Source organism: Ceraceosorus guamensis (assembly GCF_003144195.1).
Source record: "Ceraceosorus guamensis strain MCA 4658 unplaced genomic scaffold IE81scaffold_4, whole genome shotgun sequence".
NCBI classification, from domain to species: domain Eukaryota; kingdom Fungi; phylum Basidiomycota; class Exobasidiomycetes; order Ceraceosorales; family Ceraceosoraceae; genus Ceraceosorus; species Ceraceosorus guamensis.
This window is the reverse complement of record NW_020289999.1, coordinates 343,014-364,820: the sequence shown is the minus strand read 5'-3', so window position 1 is coordinate 364,820 and position 21,807 is coordinate 343,014. Positions and strand designations below refer to the sequence as shown.

Sequence of the window (21,807 nt, the reverse complement as noted above, 5' to 3'; positions counted from 1 at the left end):
CAGCTCATCCCGTGCACCTCCAATCGAATCTGTAAGCGATATTCACCAGTCATGACTGCTCAGCAAAGCCTTCCGCGAGCGGATGGCAGCGAGAAACGTGCGTTGACTCGATCCGATGGGAGAGGGAAAACTCTTGTAGCAAGAGTTTTCCTGGCAGCCAGCGGCCTCTAGCGCAAGGGCGAGAAGGGCGGTGGGAGGTGCGGGGGATGCGCGCAAGCCTTGGATGCAGAAGACCAGTTGAAAGGGACTGAGCGTTGCTGCAACTGCTGGCAAGGGAAGTGGCGCACCCCTACGTACTGTGATCCACAATGAGATGGTGGTACTGTCTTGTGACCAGCATCTGCTTGCGACGGGTCAGTCCGGCGTTTGTGCGCGGTCGATGCGCGCGCGCGCGCGTCAAGTCAGCCCTCGTATATAGGCGTGCATGTCAACCGACGCGTGCAGCACGCTGCTTGTGCGCACAGATGTGCCACGTGGCCATGCTGCCTCACAAACGGGTGCCAGACACACATATACGCAGCATGCTCCGACAGGATCACACGGCGTACTCATGATCGCTCGTAAGTTGTAAAACATATCCCTACAATCCGACTGGTCTATAGCTTTTGCGTCATCTACGAAGCTAAAGCCACAACAGTCGTGCGCGAGACGAATCAAAGCAAAGCAATCCAATTACTGGTGATGCGAGTCGCAATCACTGACGGCGTAAAGTTGGGCGGTATTGACCGCTTACTGGTATTGCTGCTCGTACTGCTGCTTGGCCTGCCAAAGAAGGTTCGTCACGTGGAACAGGTCAGCACCAACGACAGGAGAGCGGCTGTGGGTAGATGATTGCTCACCTCCTCCTGAGCGTGGTGCTTAGCGCGCTCGCCTGCGTGATTTCACAGTGTGACGAACAGAAGCGTCAGCGGAATGGAGGACAGACGGAGCCTGGCGTGGACGCCAACGCACGGTCAATGAAGTCCAGGCCCTTGGTCTCGAAGAGCTTGTCGGCCTCTGGACGAATAGGTAGCATAAAGAGTAGCGTAAGCGACGCGCTGTGTTGAGTTTGTGCCGCAAGGCGTCATCGAACTCACCAGCGCCGGCGATACCAGCGAGGATCTCCTTCGCCAGGGCGTGGTTGGCGGGCTTGCCGTTCTGCACAGGTACGAGCGGGTCGTATAAGCGTCATGAATATATCTTGCTTGCAGGACCTTGACCAAGGAGCACATAGCGAAGAGTGCACTCACAGCTGCCTCGTGCTGCTCGTACTTGCGCATGGCCTCAAAAGCGGCGGCACCGCCGACGAGCTCGTGGGTCCACTTGCCCTCGTGACTAGATTAAAGGAACGAGTAGGTCCATAGCAGTCAGCGCATGCGGGCATTGCCAGGGCACATGATCGCGGGCACTCACGGCTCGCCGTTGTACACCTCCTGGTGGTTGTCAGAGCTGAAAAATCCCATTTTGGCTAGTTTGCTGTGCGTGTTCGAATTCTGCGTGCGGGATGGACAATGAAAGTGGACGAAATATGAGCTTTAGAGTGATCTTTCTTCGATCGAGGGTATCGGTGAGAACTCACGTGGATGTCTTTGCAGAGGTGTTGGTGTGTGAGAGGGGCAAGGTGGGGTGCAGGCATGGCGACCACGTTTCTTATACCCCTTTGCTCGCAGCCTGCAATCGTATGCCATCTCACGTCCACTGCAGCACGGACCTGTGACGCGTACGGCCTGGTGCCTGTCACATATGGAACGAGGGCAAGGCTGCTGTGATGCTCTGTGCTCAGCTGTCAGCTTGAGAGCAACGAGCCAGTCATGAGTGCGTCAGGCTCCACAGCCACGGCCATATTCGTGGCTTTCTGCGGTGGCCATGCAGACATCCCAGCTCTTGCGCAGCGCCTTTCGATCATGGTCCGTGCGGTCGTCGTCATCTGCATGTTGGTTTCGGTATGTTCGTACATTCAAAGGCGGTGTGTTTCTGGCGGTCTTGCTCGATCGTCTCGCCTGCTCCACTCGAGCGTGACTGCCCCGGTGCAGAAGTAGTGAGTGCATCTGATTCCCCGCGCAGCTCTGACCAACCGATGAATTAAGAAACACGACTCCTCTAATCCAGATGTAAATCTCGAGCTCGGCGAGAGCAAGGCTGCGAACGTATTCTGCCAGAGTCTCCAGCGCAAAGCAAGCAGACTCAGCGATGACGTCTGCACTGCTTGAATGCTGTGCTAAATCGAGACCACTTGGAACTGGCGAGTTCCAGACCCCGCGGAGGTTGGAATGGCGTACATTTCGGTCCGTACGTATGCATGCAGAAGAGTACGTTCGCACAGAGACCACACAGAGGAAGAGTCAAGAGCATCAGCAAGGTCCATGCGCTCGCTCCGTGCAATTCGGGATTTTGTTGGTGTGGCAGTGATGTTGCTGGGCTGAGCGTCGGACCGCGGCTTGCAGCAAGGCTTGATCAAGCAACTCGCGCGCGTTGGAAGCTTCTTGCGGAGCTCAAGATGGTGCTGCATGCGCATGGTGTGTATATGCACGAACCTGTATGATGCCGCGGTCGGCACCTATTGGTAACCGGCGGCTTGTGCGGCAAGGAGCCGCGAGGGCCTCGGCTGCCGCACCTAAAACAAGGAACGGAGGTGCGGTGAGCGTGGTGCTCCAGTGGAACCCGATCACTCACAGTGACTGTCCTTACCGAGCATATATGCGGCGTGGAAGCTTCTGAGACCTTGGAATGGCGCAGATGTGTCATCCGCTGCAGTCTTTCGCGCAGATGAAAAGGCTATCGATCTGCTGTGTATGCCTTGCACAGACAAGCAGCGCTCGCACCTTCTTCGGACTCCGTTGCGCCCTCAGTCGCGGGCCAAGGTCCAAGCTTCAAAAACGCCTCGAGGTCCCAGCACTTCCGACAAGCTAGCTCTGGGAGAGGTGCCACACCTCGGACTTCCAGCGTAGACGCTCGCAGCGGCTGGCTCAACCGCACTGCTTGATGGCTACCGTCTTCAGTGTGAGCTAAGGGCACGTGAGTGATTGATGAAGTGCTGTCAGCTCCAAGATGACCGCAGGCGCAGTTCCGGACTGATCAGTGATGAGTTTATGAGATTCGAATTGACAAAAAGTCAAGCTCCGACACTGAGTCAAGTGGAATAATGTGCTCAACTACGAGGAGCCGACGAAGGCAATCAGAATTAATACTCATTTGACAGGACGAATTTGTCGAGACGGAGACAGGTGTATGGCGTGCGAAAGCTACGGTATAGACACGGACGAGCTGTGAGGATGGTATCAAGCAGACTCTTGCTTCGCGGCCGAGGGCTCGCCTTGAACGGAACGCGATTCCTGAAGTCCGGCTGGTGCTCTGCTAGCTCGCACCAAAAGGGGCAGACGCAGAGCCTCGACGATCACGAAAATGGCGTACAAGCCGACAATGACACCAACGTCAATAAGCTGGTCCGCGTCGTGATACTCGTCTTCGTAGCCCCCGATTCGGGGCTCAGGTCCTTGCAGCTTGGAAAGGGTGGCTAGTTTTACGCTAGTAAAGACTACCGACAAGATCCAGAAAAAGAGGGCGATGGAGCTCGTCAAGAGTCGGATCTGCGGCGTGACCCGAACGTGTATCACGATGAGGACCAGCACGATACCGGCCAAGGTAAATGGCAATAGACCCGCGCCTCGGTGGGCGAGATACAGTCGAACGATCTCGAGAACGTCTGTGGAAGAGCTCGTAATTCAGCTCATACAAGAGGAGGAGGGTTAGATGCGGGACTGCCCTTGGACTTACTCATGAGCAGGGCAGCAATGATCAGCAAGGTGTGAAGGACTGCCCCAACAAGCTTGAGAAGTCTTGCAGAAGCGTAACGGTAACGCTGCAATGGAAGCTTCTCGCCTGAGAACTTGCCCTGACGAAGTGATGCGATAGTAGCTGGAAGCCAGAGCAGGATGAGAAGGAGCAGAAGGAGCCACGTAGCGAGCGGTACCACAACCACGTCTAGCAGGCAAGTGTGCGGTAAAGCATCCGTGCTAGAAGAAAATGGCTAAATCGATGCCATCCTCTGACGTCAGTAGGGAACCGAAGATGGGTCTCGCGATGAGTGACTGACCTGGTCGTTGTCGAGCCTCAGCCCACATAGAGCCTGAGGGTGGTAGAAATCAGAACCTGCGTCCATATCGTACGACTTGAAATTTACACCCCGAGTTTCCTTTAGGTGTTTTTGCTTTCCTTTGCCAAGCAGACACCGTGACGATGAGCTCTGGTGCTTGATTCCGTGCGACGCGAACAGCGTACTGTTCAGATCAGCTTTCCTTCACTTTTCTTCAGAGAGGGGATGTGGCAGAAGAACGGTAATCAGCGTCATTCACTAACCACGGTCATCAGAAGATGCTCAGACCATGCTTACCTCTACGATCGTGATTTCATCGACTCTACCGCTATCGTTCCACATTCCGACCGTTGAGCCTCTAGACGGTGTCGCCGCCCTCCAATTTCAAATACGAAAGGAGGAAGGAGCCTAAACCAACCATCGGCCTGAGGGCGGCCACACGATCAGGCCATTTGCGCGCACGTCGCCTTGGGCGCTAAAAGTCATCGATCTCTCGCACGGCAAGGGCCTTTTTATCACGTGACCGGCTGAAAGTCTCTGATGAACCCCGGCCGCTAAATGTTCAAATTCCTGGTGTTTGATTCACCACTCCTCTTCTCAAACTCGGGATTGAAGCTCTCAAGGGAACTGGTCGCTCACCGCTTGCCCATCGCGAGCCGATAAGGTCGATTAAGCTTGAGAAATAGTTCCTCTGGATCAGGCACTCACCCGGGCAGTGTCGGTGCGAGCGTTGGTTCAAGCTGTTCATGAGAGTTGGCTCGAGCGCCAAAGCACAGCCCTCCTTTGGCGCAAGAATCTTCCCGGCACAGCGCCAATTTGCCAACACATGCCATCCGGCCCGTCCCAGCTGCCGCGAGCTGCTCTCCACTTGCTGCCAGCTCGTCGTCCTCAAAGTACCCTGCACAGCATCAGGAATATTTACTCGGTCAGGCATCGCACAATGGCAGGGGCAGCTTCCTCAGGAGCCAAGTACGAGGACTGGTCAGCAGATGATCTGCGACGAAGGGTGCTGGAACTGGAGGCCAAGCTGGGCAATGTAGCCAGTGCCAGCGCTCCTTTAGCCGACGGCCCCAGTGCGCCGGCTGAGGCGGGGCCTAGCCGCCTCCCTGCACAGCCAGAGCAGGAGCCGGCTCTCAGCCGACGAGCATATAGGCGAGCGATACGTCTTGGGCATCGAATTCAAAGACAAGGGCCTGTGTCGCAAGCTCGCGGACAAGCAGTGGTTGACGATGCCAAGGCAAGAGGAGTAGTGAAATCATTCAACTTCGATCTCTATCCACAACGCAAGATCGCCATTCGGTTCGCCTACGATGGCACAGAGTATGCGGGGTTGGCAGCTCAATCGAACGCAATCACTGTCGAGTCAGTGCTATGGGATGCGCTTGTCAAGGGGAGGCTGGTAGATGGTGAAAAGGGTATGCAGGGTGCGGGATGGACAAGATGCGGAAGGACTGATCGCGGCGTGAGTGCGGCTGGTCAGGTCGTCTCGCTTTGGATTCGCAGCAAGCGCGTGGACGAGCGGCAGCAGAGGACGATGCATGAAGCTCGGTTGGCCAAAAAGATGGCCGCGTATCTCGAAGCCGCCGATGGTCCTCGAAAGGCACCTTCCATAGAGAGTCCCGCTGCTGAACCCGTCACTCCGGACCTCCGTCACGAGAAAGGGTCGTCTTTGGAAGACTTATCACTGTCTGACAGGATGAAGGCAGCCCCACCAGCCGGTGAATCGCTGGCCACCTCCACACCTGACGTACCTTCAAGCGCTCAGAATGGGGCCACGTCGGTCAAGCTCGATGGGAGTAGCCCAGAGTTGCCTTATCTGTCTGTGCTGAATGGTTTGCTCCCGAACTCAATTCGCGTCCTAGCGTGGTCACCGGTGGCTGCGGATTTCTCAGCCCGATTCTCGTGTCGATACAGACACTACAAATACTTCTTTACAGCTGGCAGCCCACTGCTTCCGACCACTGCGGGACCATCTCCGCGTTTGAACATAGACGCCATGAGGGAAGGCGCTTCTCGTCTGCTCGGGGACCACGATTTTAGAAATCTGTGCAAGGTAGAGGGTGTCAAGCAGATCACAAATTTCCGGAGACGAATCGATGGCGTCTCTATCGATCAAGTCCCCGCCACCTGGACATCGAAGGAAACCGACTCTGCTTCGGACGAACCGATGTACGTCCTCAATCTTCGGGGTACTGCATTCCTGTATCACCAAGTCAGGAATATAATGTCGGTGCTCTTCTTGATTGGTGCAGGTCTGGAAAAGCCCTCGCTAGTTGACGAGCTGCTGAACATCAAACCTGGCATGACAGCCGAGGATGCAAGGTGGGCGGCGATACACGGTGTCAGCCTCCGCAAAGACCGAACCGTACTGCCCGGAAGCACCGCCACTGAGCGAGATGGTGTAGTCCAGCTCGACAGCGAGACTGGCCTGCCCGTGATGGTTCAAACGGCCACTCCGATGGAGCACGACACCTCCTGGACGGAGCAGCAGCAGCAAGACGAAGAGGAGCGGCTCGAGAGCTTGCGCGTGTATGCTAACAAGCCCGAGTACGAGATGGCCTCCGACACTTCGCTCGTACTTTGGGACTGCGGCTTCCGGCCAAGCGACGTAGCATGGCGGGCCGGAACCTACGACGGACCCTTACCAGCTCCGCAAGAAGCCGACGTGGACAGCGCGGCTGCGCCTACTGCAGCTTTGCTCCATGGGGAATGGACCCGAAGATCCATCTCTGCAGAGATTTGGAGACATTTCCTCTTCTCTTCCCCTGTCGCCCCCGTTGGCACACAAGAAGCTGGAGTCACTTTCGAGCAGGCACGTCGTCCAACTTTGCCAGCAGCATCGAATCAGGATGGGACAAGACACAAGTCTTTGGGTCCAACTGCGGTACTGGTGCCTCTTGGAGGAGGCTACGTCAGATTACACACGTCTTGGCGTGGCTTTGCGAAATTGAAGCGAGAAGAAGCGCCAGAGGTCAAGAATCAGCGATGGCTCGAGGGCAAAGGCAAACAACGAGCTGAGGCCCTAGGTATTACACCACAGCAGCTCTCGAGAGGATATCGACCGCCGCAGTAAGACTTTGCATGTCGAGTGCGCTTGTTGCTACCTCACGAGAAGGGAGTGGAGTGCGCTTCGGCCGCAGCACTTCAGGAAATACATTAACATTCTTTGGTGGGCACGTAGGCCATCGTTGAAGACAAAATGGAGCATTGCAGCGTAACAAAGATCGTGCAGTGGAAATCGCCAGGCTCGCTTGTTGGTTGGAAGAATCAATGCTTCAATTGAGATGATGTAGGTGATGGCTCTTTACTGGCTGCAGAATCCAAACTTGAGCTCCAAGACTCTTCCTTGATGGGTATCAATCCGCCCTGCGAAGGGCTTACAGAGAGCTCCGTAGCTTGTGACGCGGGAAACCCTCCAAGCCCGCCTCGCTCTGAGTCGGGTGAAGAGACCAGGTCGACCGGCGTGAGGGCAGATAGAGAAAGGGCAGGTGAAGTTCCTAGGTCGAATCTTGAAGATGCGGCTCCATCGACTCGGTCCGCGGTGGAGAGCGTTGGGGTGCGTTCTGGGTCCCGCTTTGCCAAAGCCTCGACGCGTTTTTGCTCCAGCTCGAGCGCGATCAAGCCAGGGGGGTGACGACGGGATTGCTCTGGAAACGAATTCCACAAGCGCCTCTCATCGGAATCTTCCGTGGATGTCGTTTCCGTTGTGTGGGCGCTTGGTCCAGGCGACGGCGGCTCAGTCTCGCCGCTAGGTTCGACCCTCCGCAGGGACTGCCCGGGCGAGACTGGAGGTGGTCTGACGCGAGAGCTTTTTTCTCGAGTGCTCTTGTCCCCTGATACTTCCGATACACCCTGCAAAGTCGATTGAGTGTCGCCAGTCCTGCTTCCAGCCTCGCCGCTGTGCTCATCGATGACAGCTTCCCTTTCCGCTGTGCTGGGACGACTTGATTTGCTTGGCAAAAACGGCGACCACCAAGGGGTTGGCTGCGGCTCATTCATGCTCAAAGAGGAGGATGGATCATCCTTTCTGGCTCCTTTGTTGACAGGCGCAGCAGACGATACTGACCAGCCTGGTGGCAGATTTGGCACCGGAGGCGCTCCTTCGGGCAAGTCGGGATTTGACGCTGCAGCTACAGCTGGTGAACCTTCGCCGGAGCTTGTAGTAGTCCGACTGAAAGCGTTTCTGAGAGATTCGGCAAGAGACGACACTGAAGATGTCGCGCGACCTCGTCGACCAGGTTTGCTTCCATTAGAGTCGTGCGAAGACACTAGACCTTTTTGAGCGGACTCGAGGTCTTTCGCCCTGGCTTCGGGCGTCCCAGCACCGCTCCCGTTCGATCGCTCACCGGACACGCGTGGCGAATGTACAGATGCGATGCCCTTCACTCTCGGGCTGCTACCTTGACTTTGTGCGACTGAAGTGCTGGCAGAAGAGTCCGGGCCGGTCGGCGCAACAGCGGCGTCTTCGATTATCTCCAGAGAGTCATCAGAGTCTCGAGCACGCTTGCTGCTTCCTCGAGGTAGCGAGACAGTGTCCTCGCGAGCAGTCAAGGGTGCTAGAGTAGGCTCGCTCGACACAGCCAGAGGCAAGCTGCCAGTAGCTCCAATGAGTGCAGGCGCACTGAGCAGAGAAGTGCTGGAGGCAGCAGGGAGCCGAGCGACGTCTGCCTCAGACAGAGCTGACGAGGCTTCGCGTTGTTGAGAGAGCTTCCCGCTGGAAGATGGGGCTTGAATGGGTGAGACCAGTGATCGCGAGGCTTCTTCGTACATCGCTTCCGCCCAATCTCCAGGGTGAGCGGGCCGGGGCTCTGTTATGAGTGGCATAGAGCCTGTCGGATTTGCCTCGTACGCTCTGAGCTGCGACGGATGAGCATCATCGCGTTCCTGCCCATCTCCTTTTTCTAAGGCCTCTGCTGAGGTCACTTGGGCAGCAGACTCGTCCACGATCTGCGTCGCCCTTGTCAGACCGAATTCCAATAATGTATCGCGAACCCGATCTTGAGCTCTGCTTCGCCAGCCATTCTCCACATCTCTCTTGGTGAAGTTGGCCAGCAGCCCAGTCCTGCTATGAGCTCTGGATTGGGTTCGCGCGTCATCGAAATCGCGATATGCGCTATACCGACGATCTGTGCCTGTGGACGCTGCACGACGATCCTCTGTCGCAGAGCCCTTGAGCTGACGCCGCCTTTGGTATCGCTCACCCACATAGAGTAGCGTTGCTGACGCCAGCACAAGCAGCAATCGCCAAGCAGCCCAGGATGCGTTGATGATGAGTACAACGTACGCAAAGGTCGTCAGCTCATCGCGTTCTTGAGAGAAGTAGGTGCTGTCCCTGCCATTAAGCGCGGCGAAGGGACTGAATGGATGGTAGAGCGCCAGAACGACTGCACATATGATCGCGCGAGGCGCTAGGGTGGCGACCGTGGGCCAATCTGGCAATGATGGAATGTTCCGCGTTAGCTGGTTCCCCCACGTACGCGCAGGAGTCCGACTCACTCTGGCGGTAGTACCACATCGTCTCCAATGCTGCATCAACCGGGCGTGCAGAGCATCTGACTCGATAGAGTAGAGAATACAGCGAAAAAGATCTGATAGACGACAAGGTGAAGACGGCGCTTGACAAGTAGATTGGCAGAACCGCGGGTCGTGCTAATTGAGGACAATGAGGTGCGTCGCGGCTCAGCGATCGCCTCTTTCAAGGAATCACAGATGTACTCACGCTCTGTCCAAATACGCCGGTACGCGACCAAGCCTTCCCATATCACCACGATTCCTGCGAGCCAGAAGATCGTGAATGCGGCATAGACACCTGCAGCGACCCACCAAGCCACGGCTGTGCCCGGCGTTGAAGGAAAGATCGCCAATTGCACGAGCGTGTAAATGGCGTTGTAGTCTAGGAAGATGGTCGCTGGGACGTGCGCATACGACACTAGCAGCAATAGTCGATGATGCACCTGCGCGAGGGTGGACCGCAGACGAAGAGGCCGTAAAGCTTTGGTATCCGCGGGCAAACGAGGTTGTAGGGCGTCGAGCGCTTCTAGATGGTGCAGCATCTCGGCCCTTGTCTGGGCTGCGAACAAGGTGGAGTAAGACCGCAAGTCTGGCGCATTCTCACCGTAGTCACGACGATCCATCTCGATCCCTTCCAGCAGCTGCTGCGTCGTAAACCAGTCCCCGCTGCTCCATATGTGCGACAGTGCACTGATGCGGCCACTGCCACCAGCTCCGCTGATCGGCCTTTCGCGTCTCCACAGAGGTGGACTGGTCTCCTTGCCCTCGAAAGGGGCGAAAAAGGGTTCGTAGAAATGTGAAGAGGTGCGTGGTGGGATCTCTGCTGCCGAAAGTCTTCCATCTGGCAGTACGCCAGGCAAGAATGATAGCAGCTTGTTTCGTTGATCAGGCGCTGCAAGACCTTTTGGCGTAGCTGGCACGCTCTTTGACCGTGTTCGAGCAGGCGAGGATGGGGAAGTAGCAAGCCGCAGATGCATTCTCGATGCTGCTGATGTGGGCACAAGGCTGTTCGCACCAGGCTCGAGGATGTTGCCAATCCCAGACGAGGTCGACGGTCCCATGAGCGTGCTTTGCGACCGCCGGTTGCTGGCTGCTAATAGAGCGGACGGCGTAGCATCCGGAAACGATATAGACCGCGCGGAATGAAGAGCAGCAAGAGTCTCTGAGTTGTTCCGCTGAACACTACGAGTGTGAGCTGCCGAGGAAGGTCCTCCACCAGCGTCGAGACTCTTGCCCAGCGCTACGCTCATGCTGGTACTTCTTTGCCGCACTAGCTCACGATCGAGCTCCAGGCTGTGGCTGCGTCGCTCACGATCTCGTTGCTGCAATTCAGCTTGTTCGGGGGTGAGCACTCGCTCGAGTGGACTGAAGTCGCTCGCCCCAAGCTCCCCGGCCCCGAATCTTTGCTCGTATGATGACGGAGTGGAAGGAACGCTACCGATGCCTTCTTCTTGCGAGTTGCCAGGTATTGCCGATGCGCTGCTCTCTGCATCAGTGCTTTGACTGTGCTGGCCGGCTTGTCTCGCCTTTCGCTCCCTAGAAGCGCGCCGTGTCGAGTCAGTGTGACCTTCAACCTCATCTTGGGAGCCCGCGCGCCGCACATCTTCCAGATCCCTGGGTATGGAAGACCATTCTGGTCTCGTTGCCGGCTTTGATGGCTGGTCGACAACATCTGGCAGTGCTGACAGCTGCTCATCCATCCGCTGCTTTCCTCGAGCTTTCGCAGACATGAGAGGTGCGGGGCTAAGAGGTGTTGGACCGCCCCGCGGAGGAGGGCCCCAAGGGGTCGAAGTGACCGTCGTTGCGCTCTGAGCTGAAGATGCCGAATAGTTCGGGGACATCGGCATGCTTCCAGCTTCGTTTCCGGGCCACGGCGAAGTATTCGTCCGAGGGGAGCTGAGTGGACTGCTCGAAGATCTACCAAAAGTCCCTTGCGGCAACGTTGTTATCGACGACGTCGCAGGATGCCCGGCATCTCTTCGACCCCGAATATGCACCGGCAAAGCCGCCTCCGCTTCGCCACCGTGCCTTTGAAAGATGTGTTGCAGACCAGGCAGGTAATTGCTCCCATCGCTTCTTCCTCTCGCCTCTGTCTCTGAGAAGGAGGCGTTCATGACAGGACGAGGCACAGTCATGGCGAAGGAAGATGAGTGCGCAATTCTGGGTCAAGTGGCCTTGCAGGTGATCCTGATGCGTTCAACGCGAACGGCGTGGCATTTGACTGGTCATGAGGCTCGAAATTTGGGATTGTAGCCGAAGTTGAGGGGGCGTTGCGGTCTAACGTGCGCTTGAGTGGATGCACGGAATTGATTGAAAAGACTTCGTCTTCTCAATGAGGTGTGACACGGAGTGTGGAAAGATCGGCCTAGGTCAGCTATTCGCTACACCACACCGAGGCCAGCAACACGGACGAGTGGAGATTGTAGTTGCTATAGTCAAGAAGGCATGCTCTGCCAAAGCCAGGGGTGCTGGTCCCCGCACTTGCATGCGGGCTCGACTGGAAGAATAGAACTTGTGGCGAGCGGCAACGAAACGAGTTGTACGAGTAACTCCGCACCAAAGACCCCGACCCCCGCGCCGACTTTGTGAGTCAAAGAGGCGAGCTATAGCTGCGTCATCTGCGCTCCCGGCATATCTCGCTCGCCGGCATCCAGCCTCTCTTGGCTGCGTTCAGCCGCGCATCACTAATGCATAAGCAGCATCTATCGCTGAGCACCGCCACAGCCACATGTAGGAACCGCTGAAGCAGTGCCGACAATCGGCAATCGCTCACGACTTCTCTGCTTCGCCAGCCTTCGGTCTGCGGCCGGAAAGGCCTTTATCGACGGTGCGAGGTTAGAGGCTATCCTCAAGAGGGATCCACACCGGAGCGCAATGGCGGAGCGGAGCACGTCACTGATGAGAGGGCCTTCCAGAGGCCGAAGCCAAGACTGGACGCTGCGCTTACTGCATACGCTCTTGCATCGGAGTTCATGCGTACGCGAGCTTCTCCACACCTCGGCAAGCGAATGCGCATGCGACGAGCGACCGGGCGCCATTCACATTGCGCTGATGTCGGCCATGCACCTCCCTGAGCCTTGTTCCACACCAGCAGCAGCTTGCTAAACACAACCTGCTGGACCTCGCTGAAGCACCGCAATCAATCGAAATGATTATATGGCCACCGCGACAAACAGATGCACTTCTCCCGCGCAGCCACCGTCATGCGGCTCAACACTTCGATCGCGCTTATCGAAATGTGAGACAACGCTATACGCTTGCTGCTGATGCCGCCCTCGAGGCCTTTGTCTCACTTTTCGACGCGTGTGAATCAGTGCGGATCCGCACGCGCGCGTCTTCAGTGCTGTGCTTCGTCATATGATGCGACGCGCCCGGCCCTCCTGCCTCGTTCAGCAGCTAAGGCACCTGGATGCAACGCGAACGCTCGCTGAGCAACAGCCACGCACGCGGCTTTGGCGCCGTCCTGCCTATCTCCTCGCTCTCGTCGGACCGACAGCATCGATTGACATTGATTGAATCCTCGAACACGCACCTTGAATGACTAGTCAAGCTCGAGGCTGGATCGAAGGGCGGGCGAGGAGTTGGGATTGTTAGAGAGCGAGTGGAAGTGCGTTGCTGGCTGCTGGCTGCTAGCTGCTGATGAGATTGAAAGTCTTTGACCGCTTGGTAAGACCGGAAATAGGTGAGCTGGGATTCTGAACGAGACCGCCAAGATCACGTTGATGATGAAACAGTGGGAGTGGGACGGCGGAGTAGCTTGTAGCGGCGAGATGAAAGAGGTTGTGGGGATACTGGAGAGGTGAAGAGAGAAGACGTGAGGAGAGGAGAGGAGAGGAGAGGAGAGGAGAGTGATGGTGGTGCTCGCGACTGTCAATCTTGGGCTTTCGTCAGACCGAGCCAGATTTCGACAAGGTCTGGCTATGCCTTTTCTCTTGGTGATCCACAATCCTCAATCTCGCTTCTGCCACTCGTGACTACTACTATCAGCAAACGATGGCATCACTCGCGGCTTTAGCAGTTCGGGCCTCACGCTTGCTTAGCGCACTCAGACTGAACATGTTTCTTTGGGCCGCTGACAATCTGGACAAATTCGCCATGCAAATGCCGCGGGGAGCGTTCGATCAGGGCTCCAAAGCGTGACATCGCCGATCTCCATCCACGTTTGCGCGGCGCTGTGTGCCCCTCTACGTGCGCAAGGATCGTTTGAAGAGGCCCGCACGACTGAACAAGCGGCCATGCATATCCGGTCGAGCCGCTGCAACAATGTGAATATGAACCAGCCGTTCTCCCCGGCCTCGGCGCCCTCGGACAATACAGGCGAAGCATGTGTTGGTGGGATCGGCAGGCACAATAGAGGCGGGTGCAGCGATATGTGAGCCAGGCACCGTGTGTACCTATCAGCAGACCCTTCGACTTCGGTGTCCGGTGAGCCTACCTCGCAGGATGCGCGGGCAAGCATCGGCGCGCAAACGTCGTCGATGTTTACTGCGCCTTGCTCGCATTACGAGATCATGCCGCTTTGCCGTCCCTCGATCATTCGCGAGGCTCAGCTTCACATGACCGGAACGTGTATACGAGGAGCGCTTCGTCCGTCTCAAGAGATTACGTACGGCGTCAAGTACGAGACGGCCGAGCGGCGTATCCGCATTAGCAGTCAAGAATGTGAATGGGTTCATCCCCGCCACGCACACGCACGTGCTGAAATTTGGCGAGGCATGCAGCGCAGCATCGGGGCAGCAGGGCGGCAGGGTCGCCGCGCTCTTGACTTGATCCTGATGTGAGCAGCCTCGCCACACTAACATTCGACATTTCCTTCCAGCAATTGTGAGTCACGAGCCTACGAAGGGAGGAAGGGAGAATCAAGAATCGATCGCGATTCGGGCTCAGCGGCCCAGCAGCGAAGTGATGTATCCAACGCAGCGGTCGGCGCGCATGATGCAGGATGAGCGTGCGCGTGTACGCTAGCGTTCATGCTCCGCCACCAAATCAAATCACAAATGTGAATCGGGAACCCCATTCACATTGTGTACTTGTCACTTAGGCTGCTGCAGCGAAGCTAGGCGGTACAACCACCGAGCGGTGCGGTTGTGCATTCAGCCGCTCTCGCTCGAGAGCTGATCCAGTCATGTATCGCCCTCCTCGAGTCGCGCTTGGAAGCGCGTGAGTGCTCGTTCGGACTTCATGGTATGACAGAGCGCGTGGCGCTTGAGGCTGGTCGCGTGCGACGCTAAGCCAGCTTTCCAACTGCGGGATTGTAGGCAAAAGGCGTGCCAGACGCTCGCATCAACTTCGCCCCGCTCCGAAGCTCGAGAGAGACACAAATAGCGCGCAGGACGTCACAGTCCATTCGGCTCTTTTGATTGCGCATGGGATGTTGTTGCGGAGCAAGATACAGGATGGCGATTAAGCGGGACTCTTTTTGGGCGACGATACAAGGGAAATCGAGGTCTCAACGTGCTAGTGGTGATGTAGATTTAGGTTGCGTTAGACTCGCGGAACGATGCGTGGTTAAAGCCGTCGATGGCGCTGCTTCGCGGCTTGCCACGGGCCAAGCCGGTAATTGCGTCTGACTGGAGATGCTGGAAATGATGCACGCTACTGGGTCGCCAGCGACTTCCAGAAGCGTTCAAGATGTGTTGACTACGTCGCGGAAAGTGCCCGGTGCTTTCGAAGTGGAAACACTTTGTACAAGATGTCGGTCTAGGCGAGCTCCGACAGGTCTGTATGTGCTGAGTGCAGGCGATCAAGGGCGAACGGACCGTCCGATGACAGTGCCGAATTCTTGTCTCTGCTCGAGACATGTGAATCCGAGTCGAGGCGGGACAGGGGGTCGATGAGGGTGTGAGAGTTTGAGGTCGTAGCGCTGAGCGGAGAATGCGCGTGGTCGGCAAGGTCGATTGGCGGGACAGCGACCGTCGTCGACGCCCCAGACTCGGCCCCACGCCAGGACTGTGACAATGGGCTCGCCGAGGCAGGCGACAACGGCTGCGCCTGATGGGCTATCAGGCTCGGACTTGGGGGAAGAGCACGGAACCGAGCGTTGGGACTAGCGAGTCTTGCTCCTGGAGACGCGGCCAGCTCTGCGCCTTTTGCCTTCGCCCATGGCTGCACTTCTGTAGTAGAAGGGCGCCGTGACTGTGGACTAGCGCTGCGAGACGATGGCGAGGCAGAGCCACGCGAAGCTCGCTGCTGGGCAACTCGATAGGAATCATAGGCGCTGCTGCCCGAGGAAAATTCCGACGGTACACGTTCGTGACTCCAATTGCCCAAAGCATTCCTCACTGCGCTGTGAGTAGAAGCTCTCATCGCCTCGAGAGACTCGTGTGGCATCGTGGATGGAGACGAGCGCGTAGGCTCTGTTGGGTCGAGCTGGGACGATCGCCGATGCTCGCTGAACTTGGGGATCCTTTCCAGCATTTCTGCTAGCCTCCCGTCGATGCTCCCTTCATCGTCGGTCGAGGAATGGTCCTCTTCGACCGCTGGCTTCTGAAGGAAGAAGGTGTGAGAAGTCGAGGGTGCTGTTGCATCGACAGAAATAGAAGCGCTGGCACCAGAAAGGCTCGGGACAGGCTCGGATGTGTCTACTGGACTTTCCACCGCGAGCGGTTCATCTCTGGGCCTCACTTGTCCAAAGTCGCTCGCACTGCCCAGGTACTCATCGAGAGCAAAGTTGTTGGCGAGAGCGCTGTTGTGAGAGTTCGGACGCGCACCAGAGTGGCTGAATCGCGAGATCGTGAGCCGCCGCGCATCGTCCGCAGCGCTTCCGTCTTGACTCCACTGATCCTCGCTTTGAGATTCATCCTCACTCGCGGATGACGGAGCTGCAGGAGGCAGTTCCGTAGCGCCAGCGGCGGATGCAGGCAATAAGGACGTCTCTTCCGAGATCGAAGAGGGACTCAAGACTGTCGACGTGACTTTGGGCGGACTGGTTTCCGTTTCTGCAAGCGGAGGACCGCGTGAGCTTGGGCTAGCGTTCAAGCTCAGTTGTCCAGCGCTTGACGCTGCAAAAGATTCGCCGCGAATCATGCTTCGAATGCTCTTGGGACCGTGCACGAAGGAAGAAGCGGACTCTTGACGCTCGTGAGCCATTCCAAGCGAGGCTCGATCTTCTGGAGGTAATGGCGCGGCTTCGATATCGCTGGCTAAGATCTCACTGATATCGTCCACCGTCTGGTCCTCATCGTCTTCTGAGCCATCATCAGAATCGCTAACATCGCTTGCTTGTGAGGTTTGGGTGTACTGGTTCTGGCGCGGCGAAACTCCGGGAATCGGGTCCCACCCACTTCTGACGACTGGGGTGCGCTCAACAGCCTCTTCTGCAGTACACTCGTCAAGCTCCAGATTCGTAGCAGATTCGAGCGCTTTCTGCACCAGAGTCGGACCCGACCGGGAATCTTGTGGAAAGTAGGAGTCGGTCGATTGACTATTGTCAAGAAGCCCTGTGCGCTCAGTCAGAATTGTAGTCTCTTCGACTGAGTCAGTCTGCGAGGACGCGGTCCCGACTTTAGCTCCCAACGTCTCTTGTTTGGGAGGCTGTGGCGTTGACAAGTCGTGGTGAGACAGTGGTAGCGCTTCATCTGGGAGTTGAGCAACTGGAGTGGCCACAAGTTCTTGAGCCTGCTCCATTGAACTCGCGCTGCGCGCATCTTCATCGTGGCGTTTCTGAGCCGCGTGGTTGATTGGCGATAGTGAGGTGAGTAGAGTGGTGGATTGAGCCGGGGAGGTGGGCTTGCTTGAAGCCTCACGGCTTTCTTCCTCATGTGAAGCGTCGTCGGTCTGGGAGGCGCGCTTCGAGCTGTTGGATAGCATGTCACCCCTCTGTCCGCTCCCAGGGCTCGTTTGCCATGTTGTCGTGGCTGATCTGTCCAGGGCTGCTGGCTCTTCGTGATCAGATTCACGTTCCTGCTCAGGATCGTCCGCATTTGCGCGGGGAACTACGCCCTCGAATCGGTGTGTCAAGCTGGAAGATTGGTCATCCTCTTCCAACTCGGCGAGTGATAGAGGCGTGGGAGCCAATCCAAATTCCTGCGCGATTGCGCTGTTCGGGATTGAAGAGCTGTGCGAATCGTTGCTGCTTCCATATCCAGGAACATCCCTGACGCGGAGTGCTAGCTCCTTCGCGCTGCCTGGCATCAAAATTTCCGACCGGCGCGGAGCCCGCATACCTTGGGCAGCTGAAGCCGAGGCGGGTCTGACCACCTCAACATCTCTGGATCGTGAGGACGAACCCACTGCTTGCGAATGACGCAGACCGCGAGCGGAGAGCCATCGAGGACTTGGCGTCACTGAAGTCGACAATGTGCGGGCTTTGGCGAGATCATCGCGGGACGAGAGCGCCCCTTTTCGCCAATCCGCATTGATGCTGGGTGTGCCTATCGCTGGCGAGCGAGGGTCCGCGGACGCTGCAGGAGAGAGCAAGTCGAGCGCACGCTCCATGTCCATGAGCGTGTCCGAGACGTCTGTAGAGCTGCTTGCGCCAGGCGAGTGTGGATGAAGCTGCGGAGCCGAGAGAGGAGTGAGGGACATGTTCGGAGTCTTTGGTACACTACCTCCCACGTTGGCAGATGAATCATTCGCGCCTGCGGGGCTAAGCTTCGCAGCCAGCTGCTCCGCGTCGGCTGGCTCAGATGGCGATTGACCGCTGGCAAGGTCTCCGAGCGAAGGTCGTGGGCCTTCGAATGTCCCACTCGCATCAAGAGCGATGGGACTGAGTAGAGATAGCTGGCCGGTCTCTGCGGTCTTTGCAGCTTCGTTAGCAGCAGCTGGCGCGCTCTCTTCCGTGGGTCCTTCGTGCAACACTACGGGTGGCGGTGGGAGCTCGGCCGAAGTTGCTCCACCAGTGGTAACACTTCGAGCCCAAAGCGAGACTACATCCAGGACGTCGTCTTGAGGGTCAAGCTCGCCCTCGTAAGCATCCTCGCCATGGTCATCCTCTCTGGCATCCAATTTCAGCTCGCCTGCAAGGGCCGATCGCCTTTTGAGCTGAGGTGAGCGCGCGGTGCTCGTGATCCAGTCTTGCACTGCGGCGTTCCCACCGCGCGATGGGCTCGCATACAGCTCTGTTGATGAAGACTGCGCGTGATTGGGAGTTACGGCGCGAGCGGACATTGTTCTGCTGAGACGGAGCGCTGAGGTCGCGTCAGCAGAGAGACGACTGCGCTGCTCTTGAGCCGAGGTGATTGCACTTTGATCCGTAAAAGTCAAATCGCCGCCTGTCCGCCGTGCTTGCCTGGCCAACTCTGGCCCGGGCAAGGAGCGCACATCATGCATCTCCGCGAGTACCTCCTCATCAGTGTTGGCGAACAGATCGAACCGATGGCTAGCAGCTCTCGTTTTACCGGATCGTGTGAGAGGCGAGCGAGCGGAATCGTCCAAGCCCTTAGTGTGTGTTTCACTTTGCTGCACGCCCATGGCATCTGGACTGGGTGCTGGCGCTGGCGATGCATGCATATGTTGTGTTCCAGGGATGACCTCTCCGACAGGGGTGCTGTTGCCTGCTTCAGACTCCTGAGTGATGTGCTGCCAGGTGGCTCGCTCAGTCGATGGAGTTTCACCTTCATCCTCTAGCTGCGTGAAGCCGAGCATGGTTGGCGCGTCCGGCGGTTGCGTGCGAGGCGAGAAGGAGTCAATTCTGTCCCTGGACGTGGCGAAGCTGGTTCGACGTCCAAGTTGCTCGTCTGAAGATCCGGAGCTAAGCCTTTCATCGGCGTCAAGCGCACCTGGTGATGGCTGGTGAAGGGGCGAACTTCGCTGGCTCATCGAGGCTTCATTGAGAGGCGTCGCCGCGTCCGATACAATCGAGCGCAGGGCATCACTAGAGCCAGTCGAGCGCAATGCCGCTACTGGCTGACTCGGCACTGTTGCCGGTACCTGGTAGGCGTCTCGTCCCGTGCGCTCAGGTACGCCCAGGTGTAGGCTCCTCCTGCCGCCTACAGCAGAGGTGGAGGATTTCGCGCTTGCCAAAGGCCGCTTTTCGGCTCCGTCTAGATACTGCGGCCACCATGGTGCTTTGTGCTCCTCCACCATCCATTCTATGCGACCCACGATTGGCAAGCGACCTGATTGAACTTCACTCCGATTGCGACTCGCTTGCGATGTGCGGGAAACGCTCCTGCGACTCGAGTTCCGTGCCTCTCTTCGTGCTTGCGTGAGGCCATAGCCATCCTCGTGTGCTGTGAGTGGGTATTCGGAACTGACATGCCGGGGCTGCGCTGGGGACGCGCGCTTCAACACGGACCGATCGAATTCGTCAGACTCAACGTTCGACCCGTACTCTTCCCTAGATCGAGAGCTGGCGCTGTGTGACTGTCCGGAGAGCTCGCTCGGCATGCGATCGTGACCCCGAGCGGCATGGTGGCGCCCAAATGCCTCGTCCGGCGAGCTTTCCTCCTCGAAATAGCGGGACCACAACGATGCCCACGCTGCCTCGCCAATTCGGGGACCCAGGTTGCCCTCTCCGTCGTCGCAGAGAAAGACCGCCAAACCGCCGATAGAAGGTAGTCCACATTCGCGCGCGATGGCATATAGCTGTCCACCAAGCGTTGGATACAGGGGCAAGAGAACGCCTCGCCGTCGGTGGCTAGCGCTTCCTGCAATGGAAAGGTTGCGCGGATGAGGAGGATCGGTGGGAAGCCTGAGAGGGCATCAAAGCAAGAGGACATGGTCAGTCAGGACCCACCGATCCCGCTGGTCGCGAGTTGGAGCACCGCAAGGATGACTTACTCGAGCGGCGGGACAGCAGTGATGAAGTAGATGGGCGAGTGAGGTTCGGGTGAACGGTGCGCGCTGACAGCTGAGCTGACTCCTCTTTCCGCCTGCAAACTCCCTGCGAGTCTGGAAGGCAGCCTGCGAGTGCTGAAACCAGGCGTCCGGCTATAACCCGTGCGACTAGAGATGCTTCGAGCGCTCGGAGGAGCGCTGGCAGGCGACGTCCCATTTGCGCCAGCGCCCAAAGGGGTCCGAACCAGACTGAGGTTCGAGGGGGCCTCGGCGCGATTGAGATGCTCTCGTGGAGGACGGGTGGAGAATTGCGAGGCGCCAGCTGGATCGGGGGTCCGCTGCCTCGCCTGCATCTCGAAAGACGCGAAACGGGGGGAATTTGCCATCACAGCTCGCCGCAGCTAAAGGATGATCAGCAAGTCCACGTCGCGTCGGTGAAGGAGCGGCCAGCGCGGTGGACAGCCTGCCCTTCCTGATAGCCTGTTCGAGATACCTGTCCCGCAAATGAAGCCTGACAGCAAATGAGAGCCTCCAGTAGTGTAAGGGTCGCGTCTGGGTAGCGTCTGAGGAGCTGACTAGACCACGCAGCCGAGCGTCAGCGGCGCTTTGTGGCAGAGCTCGTAAAGTGCTTTTGGGAGGCTGCAAGACTCGGAAGGTTTGCAAGAAGAGCGACGCGTGAGCACAGACGCTATTGCTGGCGCTCTCTGGCGCTCTATCACTGCATCTTTCAGCCACTCACTGCGTGCTACAAGGATTGATGACCTGAATTGCGAGACGAGCTCGAGTGGCAAGGTGGTACACTGTTGCGGGTCGAGATCTCATGAGATGTTTTGACTGCAATGAAGATGAAGTCGAATGCCAATGAAGTGCTTCTGAAGAAAGCAAGTTGGAAGTTGCAGTGATTTGGACAAGACCCAAAGTGGGCTGAATAGGTGAAGGATAGGATGAAAGATGCTCTCTGTTGACTCTCACCGCTACGCTACCCAGGGGTAAGGATAGGAGGGGGTGCGAGGCGAAGCGATAGAAGACAAGTTGGCAAGAAGCTTAAAATGATCGGAGCCAAGAAAGCCGTGGCGCAAAGCCGTGAGAAGAGAGCTTTGTCTCTTATGCCAGGAGTAAGCAGATCATCAACATCGTCTTTTGGTCTGAACTGAAGAGGGAACTGATCGGGTAGCAAGGCAAACAAGCAAGCACGCGTTCGGACGATGATTCACTGATTGCACTTTCGCCTGTTCAGCCCCCCCCCTTGCTGGTCGGGACGTAACGTCGCAAGGCGCGGCCCCAACGACACGCGCGCGCTACACATACGCTGCTGACGGATTGCATGCAGCCGCGCGTCGACGTTTAATTTTTCGCACAGCACGTACCAAGTTACATCAAGCGCGCGCGACAGCTAGGCGAACAGCGTCCTCCCGCCGCGCGCGCACGCGTGTTGCTGCTTTGTATACACACACGACTCAAGACTTATGAGACGATGGTATCCTCGGGCGCAAGTCGCTCCGCCG

At 57.4% G+C, this 21,807-nt stretch overlaps 5 protein-coding genes across 5 annotated transcripts; 1 reads left to right on the top strand and 4 right to left on the bottom strand.

Annotated features, from left to right (window-relative positions):
- Window positions 1-729: 729 nt before the first annotated feature.
- IE81DRAFT_344566 (hypothetical protein) lies at window positions 730-1,615 on the bottom strand (the record flags this gene model as incomplete). The annotated part of the gene is made up of 7 exons (XM_025515825.1): window positions 730-762; window positions 840-871; window positions 952-996; window positions 1,077-1,137; window positions 1,230-1,314; window positions 1,393-1,472; window positions 1,559-1,615. 7 exons carry the CDS (start codon window positions 1,613-1,615, stop codon window positions 730-732), a joined length of 393 nt encoding a protein of 130 aa, XP_025372831.1.
- A 1,445-nt stretch (window positions 1,616-3,060) lies between these two features.
- On the bottom strand, window positions 3,061-4,463 carry IE81DRAFT_319961 (hypothetical protein). Its single transcript, XM_025512878.1, has 4 exons — window positions 4,370-4,463; window positions 4,073-4,284; window positions 3,754-4,006; window positions 3,061-3,682 (listed from the first exon to the last, which is right to left on the bottom strand). The coding sequence occupies exons 2-4, from the start codon at window positions 4,136-4,138 to the stop codon at window positions 3,258-3,260; spliced, it is 744 nt and encodes a 247-aa protein (XP_025372830.1). The 5' UTR covers window positions 4,139-4,284; window positions 4,370-4,463; the 3' UTR covers window positions 3,061-3,257.
- Window positions 4,464-4,674: 211 nt separating this feature from the next.
- Window positions 4,675-7,322, top strand: IE81DRAFT_319960 (tRNA pseudouridine synthase). The gene has a single exon (XM_025512877.1). The coding sequence runs from the start codon at window positions 5,013-5,015 to the stop codon at window positions 7,143-7,145; it is 2,133 nt and encodes a 710-aa protein (XP_025372829.1). The 5' UTR covers window positions 4,675-5,012; the 3' UTR covers window positions 7,146-7,322.
- On the bottom strand, window positions 7,243-11,817 carry IE81DRAFT_164912 (hypothetical protein). The gene is made up of 3 exons (XM_025510569.1): window positions 9,792-11,817; window positions 9,569-9,721; window positions 7,243-9,504 (listed from the first exon to the last, which is right to left on the bottom strand). The coding sequence occupies exons 1-3, from the start codon at window positions 11,716-11,718 to the stop codon at window positions 7,340-7,342; spliced, it is 4,245 nt and encodes a 1,414-aa protein (XP_025372828.1). The 5' UTR covers window positions 11,719-11,817; the 3' UTR covers window positions 7,243-7,339.
- Window positions 11,818-15,218: 3,401 nt separating this feature from the next.
- Window positions 15,219-21,150, bottom strand: IE81DRAFT_164897 (hypothetical protein). Its single transcript, XM_025510568.1, has 3 exons — window positions 21,042-21,150; window positions 20,306-20,941; window positions 15,219-20,216 (listed from the first exon to the last, which is right to left on the bottom strand). Exons 2-3 carry the CDS (start codon window positions 20,686-20,688, stop codon window positions 15,284-15,286), a joined length of 5,316 nt encoding a protein of 1,771 aa, XP_025372827.1. The 5' UTR covers window positions 20,689-20,941; window positions 21,042-21,150; the 3' UTR covers window positions 15,219-15,283.
- Window positions 21,151-21,807: the final 657 nt, after the last annotated feature.

Bases quoted from the DNA above. Each gene is read 5' to 3' on its own strand.
- IE81DRAFT_319960 (XM_025512877.1), top strand. From the start codon at position 5,013: ATGGCAGGGGCAGCTTCCTCAGGAGCCAAGTACGAGGACTGGTCAGCA.
- IE81DRAFT_164897 (XM_025510568.1), bottom strand. From the start codon at position 20,688: ATGGCAAATTCCCCCCGTTTCGCGTCTTTCGAGATGCAGGCGAGGCAG. The intron at 20,217-20,305 runs GTAAGTCATCCT...ATGCCCTCTCAG, and splicing joins ACTGCTGTCCCGCCGCTCGA to GCTTCCCACCGATCCTCCTC.
- IE81DRAFT_319961 (XM_025512878.1), bottom strand. From the start codon at position 4,138: ATGGACGCAGGTTCTGATTTCTACCACCCTCAGGCTCTATGTGGGCTG. The intron at 4,007-4,072 runs GTCAGTCACTCA...GCATCGATTTAG, and splicing joins TGAGGCTCGACAACGACCAG to CCATTTTCTTCTAGCACGGA. The intron at 3,683-3,753 runs GTAAGTCCAAGG...GCTCTTCCACAG, and splicing joins CATTGCTGCCCTGCTCATGA to ACGTTCTCGAGATCGTTCGA.
- IE81DRAFT_164912 (XM_025510569.1), bottom strand. From the start codon at position 11,718: ATGACTGTGCCTCGTCCTGTCATGAACGCCTCCTTCTCAGAGACAGAG. The intron at 9,722-9,791 runs GTGAGTACATCT...GTCCTCAATTAG, and splicing joins CCGGCGTATTTGGACAGAGC to CACGACCCGCGGTTCTGCCA. The intron at 9,505-9,568 runs GTGAGTCGGACT...CATCATTGCCAG, and splicing joins GATGTGGTACTACCGCCAGA to ATTGGCCCACGGTCGCCACC.